This window comes from Dendroctonus ponderosae, unplaced genomic scaffold (assembly GCF_020466585.1).
Source record: "Dendroctonus ponderosae isolate FM_Combo_2020 unplaced genomic scaffold, Dpon_F_20191213v2 Dpon_F_20191213_11, whole genome shotgun sequence".
In the NCBI taxonomy this organism is placed as follows: Eukaryota; Metazoa; Arthropoda; class Insecta; order Coleoptera; family Curculionidae; genus Dendroctonus; species Dendroctonus ponderosae.
Genome location: NW_026017213.1, coordinates 307394 through 316230, shown reverse-complemented (window position 1 = coordinate 316230; position 8837 = coordinate 307394). Strand labels below are relative to the sequence as shown.

General features: G+C 39.0%; 1 protein-coding gene across 1 annotated transcript in view; it reads left to right on the top strand.

Annotated features, from left to right (window-relative positions):
• LOC109540401 (zinc carboxypeptidase) overlaps positions 1–8567 on the top strand; it is a 27451-nt gene extending 18884 nt beyond the window's left edge. The window contains exons 5-8 of the mRNA XM_019908762.2: positions 902–1043; positions 6311–6601; positions 8114–8198; positions 8276–8567. Coding sequence (XP_019764321.2) covers positions 902–1043; positions 6311–6601; positions 8114–8198; positions 8276–8487 — 730 coding nt within the window. The 3' untranslated portion in view covers positions 8488–8567. The remainder of the gene's footprint in view (positions 1–901; positions 1044–6310; positions 6602–8113; positions 8199–8275) is intronic.
• The last annotated feature ends 270 nt before the right edge of the window (positions 8568–8837 follow it).

The window sequence follows — 8837 nt, the reverse complement described above, 5'->3', positions numbered from 1 at the left end:
GTTTTGCGGCAAACAGCGTGTGCGCCAAAACCATTGAAGCGCCGCCCACTCTTCACGCATGAGCTCACACGGCCGGACCGCATAAATACGACAGGCGATCCAGTAGTTGAACCAGTACCTCCCACTAACACACCCAAACTAATGCTCAACAACACCGAAATCCCACTTTCTAAATCTCTCAAACATCTTGGCGTTATCATCGATTCTAGACTAAACTGATAGGTGGTCACCATCAGAACAGTGTAAGCGTTCAAGCAAGCCACTCGTGCTTGCGAAACGTCAAGAAGAAATTCTACCGAACGACCGCCTAAAAACCCGAAAAACCCATTAGTTTCAAAGGTTGGCCTAGAAAGTCTATCTCTTTTGATAGTTGTATTGTGGTATTTTGGTCTAGCCAGACAACTTTCAATCGCTATTTTACTATCTTGGTAGTACTGGCTAATTTCGAACATTTTCAGGCTTAGAGATGAAGTAAACTTTCGCCTTTTTACAAAAACTCGTTGTTTGTGAAACATTTTATAAATTCAATTCGTCGCTTAAAAGTTTCAATTTTTATTCTCGTTCAATGTGAGTTGATGTGCAAGTGCAATTGATATTTTTGCAAGTGGGTTTAAACAATTAATTAAGTCTAATTCTAGTTATATTGCTTAAGCTATCGGCAAAACGATTGTAGAACCACATTTCCTCCTGTCACCTTCATTGTAATGTGGAAACGAGGAACAGATTAGCGGAATGTGCCATTAACGTTTACCCAGGTGTTACGAGTTAAATGAGAAGTGCGGTTAGTGCTAGAAAAAGGTCAATAACTATCTAACAACATGCACTGCTGTTACGTTAGCTGACTAGAGAACCAAGTTTTATATAATATTTACAGATTGCACTATTTTACTGTCTATTATAGGATTACATCTGCTGTGGCTACTTATATACTCAACGAGCTCGTTGTGAGTCAAGATCCTGCAGTGCGTCGAATTGCGGAAGCCTACGTGTGGTATATATTTCCCGTCGTGAATCCTGATGGTTTCGTGCATTCCCATGACAACGTAAGTACCGTTTATTAGTTTCTTGTAGAGTCGGGATTTGAGTTAATCTACTTTACTGACTATTTAGTCAAGATGGAATTAATCCTACGCCTAGCTTCTACATCCTAATGTACGCATTACATTTAATGCCGAAAAACCGACTCCCCCGGATGTCACGTCTACCGTCTTAACATAACAGTACCATAGCATAAAGATTATACAGCAGCGTTACTCTCCAGAAATACCAAGTTCGCGCATGGGATTCTTCATAATCTCAGCATGCAGAGCTCATCCGCTATCTCATGACTTTGTAGTTTGTCACGTGTCTGGTAAAAGATGTTTTTAATTTTCTTCTATTCACCACATCTCAAAAGACTTCAATTACAGTTGCTGCGTTTAGGGTGCCGGCCTCCATTCCATAAAGCAAGGTCGAAAAGACATGGCACCTATTCTGATTCTCAGATCCAGCTTCAAATCCCGTCTATCGAGCACTCTTCCCAGATTATTAAAATATGTTGTTGTAGAGTAATCGTTGGGAGAGCTGTTGTAACAGATATCTGTAGTTAATCACCTGTCTAAAAGTCTTGTTGTTAATTGTTAGGTTCTCCCTATTGTTCTGATTTGTTTTTTTTTACTTTTATTGTTAGCCCATATTCCTGAGAGCATTGTAGGCCTGGGTAACATTGCGTTGAGTTGCGTTATTGAGCTGTTGCCGCTCTCTGAGTTAACGGGTTATAACTCATCGGTTAATGAATTATAAGTTATTTATTAAAACTTTACGAGACCCGAGACTGGAATTTTCACAGCTAAAAGAAAAGGTCAACAACATTTTTTCTGAGTAACGTTTCACTACTTTATCCAAACAACTAAACAAAAGTCATCTAGATTTTCTCAACAGAACTGAGTCCAAGGAAAGTCGACGAGTTTTCTTGTAAAATCGATCGCTTCATTTTTTGTATAAAAGATTCAGTTTTCCAGTATTTTACAGTAAAACTTTGGCCGAAACGTTGTTTTCCTTTTTGTTGTTTAGAAATATTGTCATAAAAGTGAAGAAACCTCAGTTTCCAAGAGTTTTCCAAACAAATAATTATCAACTTTCGCTTCTTCAATTCGAGAAAAGATTTTTGGAAAAACACCCAGAATTAATTATCAGGGTTTTGTCGATAATTCGAAGCTGCAAAAAGTTTTCCAAAAAGTCTGGCAAAGCGGTTAAGGAGGCGAGTGTTCGATTAAAGTTTATCTTATAATTTTTCACATAAAATACCTAGATTTTCAGTGTTTTAAGTAAAACTAAAAAATAATGCGATTTTTGCGAAGAAAGAATTGCTTAGAAACTTTGTTAAAACTGAAATGACCTGAAATTTGAAAGAGACTTTAAAAATTTTGAGAGCGATGAGAGCGATATATTTGTTGTAATAACTTTCGCTCTGTTGTCGTTTTTTTTTCAAAATAATCTTAATTACTTTCGGTAAAAAAATTAAAATTAATAAATTGACTGGCAAGATAAATCCTGTCGCCAATCGATTACCCCACGCGGCAACTAGGGCTCGTGCGACGATCGACGCGAACGTCGACCGCCTAGTAAAGTCACATTGTTTTGAGCCTTTCGACCCTCGGAACTCCAAGAAATATCGTCACCTTCTTTGACTAGAAAGGATACGGCCTTAGAGGCGTTCAGGCATAAACCAACGGATGGTAGCTTCGCACCATAGCCCGCTCGAGCTAGTGCGTGAACCAAATGTCCGAACCTGCGGTTCCTCTCGTACTGAGCAGGATTACTATCGCAACGACAAGTCATCAGGAGGGTAAAACTAACCTGTCTCACGACGGTAAATTAAAAGTAAATTGAAAATGTTTCTTATAATTTTTCGCGTTAAAGACCACCAGATCGTCAGTATTTCTAAGTGAAACTGCAAAATAGATCGTTTGTTAGAAGAAAATGAAGCAAAACAAATCAGTCAAAGTTCAGAAACCACACTTTTTCAACAAACTTCTTCCTTGGTGATTTCTGGGCTTGTCTCTTTTGTGTCGGGAACTATGTGTTCTAGTATGCCTGACTCGTCCTCGACCAAGTTCCTCAATAGTTCGTTCTTTCTTAATATGTTTATGTTTGTTGAACCTTATCTAAGTCCACTCTGATTTATTTTGTGTTGGAGATGTTTTCTTATATCAGTTTTCTTACTTCTAATTTAATGATGGCTCTCAACACTTTTAAGTGCAATTGTTACCTTAGCTATTACTGCGTTGTGATCAGAAGAGACGTCTGCTCCAGGGTATGTTTTCACTGCCTTGATGACATTGCGGTATCTTTCTTTAATCATGACGGTCTATCTGGTTTCTAACTATTTTGTCTGGTTTATCCGCGGGTGAACGCCAAGCAAATAACCGCCTTTCCGGTAGGGTAAAGAATGTGTTTGATATTGTTAGTTCCTGTTTCTGGCAGAATTGCATTAGTCTATATCCTCTTTCATTAGGTTCTCCAAACCCGTAGTCTGCCACAAAATTTCCAGTCTTTCCTTTGTCCCTCTTTGAATTCAGGTCCCCATGACCATGGTGATTTCTCGATTCTTAATTATTTTTAGGCGTGTTCAATATGTTGATAGAAAGGTGCCATCTCGTCTTCAGTTCCTTCCATCGTACGAGCATTTACTTGGATCAAATTCAGTTTGGTGTGGGATGCGATCTCTTTATTTGTAAGATTTTTACTCTTTCCGAGACTGGGACGAAACCCTCCACTGCTTTGATGGTTTCTTTATCTAAAATGATTGCCACGTCTATTGTTTCCAGATCTTACGTTGTTGTCTATCGAACAGTTACCTGAGTTAGGCCGCCTTGTTTCTCATATACCCAATATACTGATATTTAATTTTTGCATTTTTAGAAGTACATTATGTATTTTGCCAGGTTGGTACATACTTTGGACGTTCCACGTGCCAATTCTTTTATTGACTAACTTTATTTTTTGTGTGCTCCAATTGTTTTACAAGAGTTGCGCTGGATAACGATTTGAGAGTCTTTGTCGTTTCCTCTCCTGTCGAACCTTGGGTTTCGACCCCCATGATCAGTAAACTAATCATAAACATTCTTGGTCCTTGATGCCATGATGATTCTACTAGGGATATTCGCAGGGATCTTTAATGTGGTAGTCCTACCGTGTCTCCCCACATCCGTATACAGTTGATTACTTATTTATAATTCCTCCACCTTTGGGGTCGAGTTCTCAACCCTAGGACAATAGAGCCCTTGCCTTTGTCAACCCTTCCACCTGTAGCCGTTCGGTAATCATTCGGTAGACAAAGTCTCGTTGCTTGTCTAGCAGGGTGCACTACGTGCAGGTGACGTTGTCGGTTGGTTCGCCTAGGCCTGGGTAACACAGTGGATTTTCAGATGTTGTCACAGCGACATCTACAAAAATACCTAAAATCATGCCTCTGGAGAGGGTTAGAGAGCAGATGGGTAACAGAGCGTGGCTTTCACGAACTGCAATCCGAAGTCTGCTATCTTGAATGAGATTAAATGTTAAGTGTTGTTCAACGTGCCGCGTCGTAGGAGGCCAGGTTTTGGACACACAAAGCGGCCTCAATACACAAATGACTTAAGACACAGTATTACCCAGGCCTAAAGTCGCCCATCATCCATTACAGCCCATCACCCCTTACACCCCTGGTAGTACGACATGTGTTGCGCTTATAAATTGGAATACAGCACAGTTTAAAGCAGGACATCATTTAGAGCCCAGCTTGCGTTAGTTTGTCATATTTTGGATATGGAAGTAAAATTTCATGGATTAACAAGAAAGAGCGTTAGGAGGATGGCATACACTTTAGCTACCAGGAACCATATCAGACATGCATTTGAAGGCAACATGGCGCGCAAAGCCTGGTTGAGGCAGCACGACGATCAACAGGAACGTCATTTACTCCCGCGAGATTCTTCAACAAGAAAAATGTTGCATAGTTTTTTAATGGCCTGGGAGAACAATACAACAAAACGTTTTATCCCCTGAACAAATTCAATCAATGTTCATGAGACGTGTTCTAACGGTTGTGCAATACAAGATTGCACAAGTTGTTGGCCGAAAAGGAAAACGATAAATAGCATCATGAACTTCTGCTGAATGAGAATCCCTATAACTCTTGTAGCATAGACGAGCGCTGCTGGCCAATTAATCCTACCAATGATGATATTTGCTCGCCGAAACATAAATCAACAATTGATGAAAGGAGATCCCCAGGTTCCAATATGGCAGTACATACAAACTGACACAGTTAAACGTAAGAAAGAGTCACCAGTCCTGTTGATTTTGGCTGGTCACTACAGCCATACCCGCAATATAGAGATCACAGATATAGAAAGAGCTAATGATGCAACTATAATTGTCCTGCTTCTCCATTCTACCCACAAACTCCAGCCGTTGAACAAAACTTTTATGGGAGCGTTTAAGGCGCTAGTACGCCTTAAACGCTCCCATGGCTCAACGCATTAGGGTCTGGTTACGCGACATGAACCGCCCTCTGAGTACATTGGATGTGTCAAGCTAATGAGAAGAGCCTATTTAAAATGCCAGTCTAGAGAAACTTCCGTCAATGGATTCCGAGATACAGGAGTTTATACTTTAACTAAAATCATATTTTTGGATGCCGATTTAATTTCTGCTGAAATTGAAGCAGAAAAAAAATTCGAGTGCCGCACCACCAGTGATACTGCTGATGAAGAAGATGAGGTGCTGGTGACTACAATCGCTTTCAACTCAAATGATGTCTCATCATCTTCATTTGTTATCTCGTTCATGTCCGGGCTTTTCCTATTCTTAGTTTAGTAAATTTAGTGAAATTTGACGTGGGATTCCTCTATTTGCATTATTTGGTTTGTTATCATAGCTGGTGTGTTCAGTTCAATCATGTGTTCTGTCTTTTTGCACAGATCCGTGAGATATTGGGTCCACATCTCCTTTTCTATTGGGTTTGATTCTTTAAGTTCTTTGATTAGCCTGTGAGCCCTAGAAATCAGTCTCCAATCGTTCCAAAATGTCTTGGAGTTAACCTGTACTACGTATTCGAGTAACATGCTCGTATCTTCGGCAGAAAATTTTTTGGCAAATACTCTCAACAAATAAAAAACGGGTTCTCTCAGATGAAATCCGGCCGTTCTAATTACTTCTTTTATCCTGTTTCTACTTGATTATTTGTGTGATTTATTTTTATTACGTTTGTCAATATGTCAGTCACAACTACTATTTAACATAACAATACTTATTTTTAAGTATATTGACAAAAGTTTGTTTTTAGAATCGATTATGGAGAAAAACACGTACACCTTACACGTTCCTGTGCTTTGGAGCCGACCCCAATCGCAACTGGCCTTACCAATGGATGCAAGGTGGGGCATCTAACCAAGCCTGCTCTGATACTTATGCTGGACCGAATCCACTGTCGGAAACTTCAACGTCCAGCCTGGCTTTTTTCATCGATACTGTTGGACCAAACTTGCTTGCTTACATCAGTTTACACTCATTCTCTCAAATGTTGTTGCTGCCTTATGGACACACCACTGCACATTTGGACAACTACGATGAAATGGTAAGTGTCATATTCTAATATACTGATCYATATTTAAGCCAAATGCCACTAAATGAWAGATGCAAGATTCTGCAATTTGACTAGGCCTCGAACAAATTTCAATCAATTCGTCATTCATCACTGAGTATCCGGTTCTGGTCCCGCCTTCCAATATTGCAATTCCGCCGTTGTTCTTACGGTTTCTGAGGTTGCTTACATTCGGCCATCCTGCAAAAATTAGTGTCCTCATGAATAATTATCCCCCCAGAAGAACAGTCAAATCCTGTTCACACCATCCAAATTCACACACATTTCACTCCCCCGAGGAAGGGCCTACATTCTGACCAAGTATGTAAGATGCATAGGACACTATAACACATTAAATCTCTGATCTTCCGAACACCGGTACAAATTGAGCAGGATATTAGCGGAATATGAGAAGCTGCTCAAAATGTGGGTCCAGACTGCTGCCAGGAGTGCACGATAAAGTTATTGGGACACAAACATATGTGGAGTTAAACAGATAGAACATCGAACTTCTCCTGTGATTTAACAAATTAATTGTATTTTAGTTGATCGATATTGATCATTGACACATACCCTTTAACAGCACTGACGGCAAAGTACACAGAACATCCCTGGGCAAAGTAACAAATTCCTGTTCTGTGGCAAATTTATCCTAAACTCAAAGTACTTCTTTCTTCGTTGTTGCTTTCTTTGTTTTCTGGTTACTACAATTTGTAATAATTAGAAAGCAACAGGTATCTACGTATTAATAATTAGGCATATTCCCTTGAAAAACATTGTTGCCATCTTTCTGATCTAGTTTTTTGCAAATATCTCAGTTTTTAATACGAATTATTTTTTAACTATTTTTCCTGTACTCTCATAAGACCTCGACATCATTTTTCCTGTACTCTCATAAGACAAAGGAATTACGACAATCTTGAATCACCCTCTATATAAAAAAAAAACTATAAGAGATGAGTTAACGAAACTAGAGTTACATAAACACGCAATCCGAATGCCAATCCAACCATTCAAAAAAATTGGGGATTTGTATTTAAAATATGAAAGTTAGGTTATAGTTTTCGTACACTCTGTATAGCTACAGGGCTAAATGTATTTTACATGGTTTTACGAAATTCGAAGTTTTTAAAACAACTGCAAGTTGGAAAACTTCTAATGCACGACCTAGGTAAATCACCCTATATATACAGGGTGAGTTTTTTTTTCGGATGACCAGAACAGGGATCTTCGAAACTATAGCAGTTGACACATCCTTTTTTTCATTACCCACTTTTATCATCCCAAGACACCTTGCCAGAGATGGTATAAACATATTTATTCGATAAAGCCAATATTTATAAATTTTTAATATATCTTTTTGTATTTATATAATTGCACAGGTTTTAATTGATAAAATGCAAATTGTAGACAAATTTCCGGAATTTTCTTACTTCAATATTAGATAAATGTTCATGTTATGTATAATACCACATTTGAAATAACTACACGAGCAAATAATTTCAGCTGAGAATTGGAACACAGGCTATTGCAGACCTTTCAGTCAGATACGGAACCCAATACGTTATAGGAAATATTGCAGAAACCATTTGTAAGTTTATTTAGAGATGATAAATTTATTATTGATATTATTGATTTGTTATTGTCAACGATGTTATTAATTTTCAGACGTTGCAACGGGGGGTAGTATGGATTATGTCAAAGACAAGTTTAAAACGCCCATAGCCTACACATATGAACTTCGCGACAGAGGGCAAAATGGCTTCCTTTTGCCAGCAAATCAAATTATCCCAACTAGCTTGGAGACACTGGATTCGTTGGTATCCATTTTCCGGTCTTATCATCAGCTGCATCCATACAATGAGACCGTGATTGGCTAGAAAGTGGCTTATTGATTCAGCAGGAAAAAAAGCTTTAACGTTTGTTATTTACTAAATAAATGTGGCATTCCAAAATTTGACTCGCATTTATTACTTAGATTGTGTTCTCAAACCTAGCACACACACCTCGGTCCCTGAGACGTCCCACGGAAGTCACTACAGCATATAGGTCTAAGTCCCTGGGACGTCCCGGTACTTCCCTATATGTACGTGGGACGTCCATGGGTTATACTTTTGGGACTGTTCGGGCCATGTATGGGATGATCCTGTAAAAGTCATTTGGGACTGTTCGGGTCATGTATGGGATGATCCTGTGAAAGTCATTTGGGACATTACTGGGATTATAGACT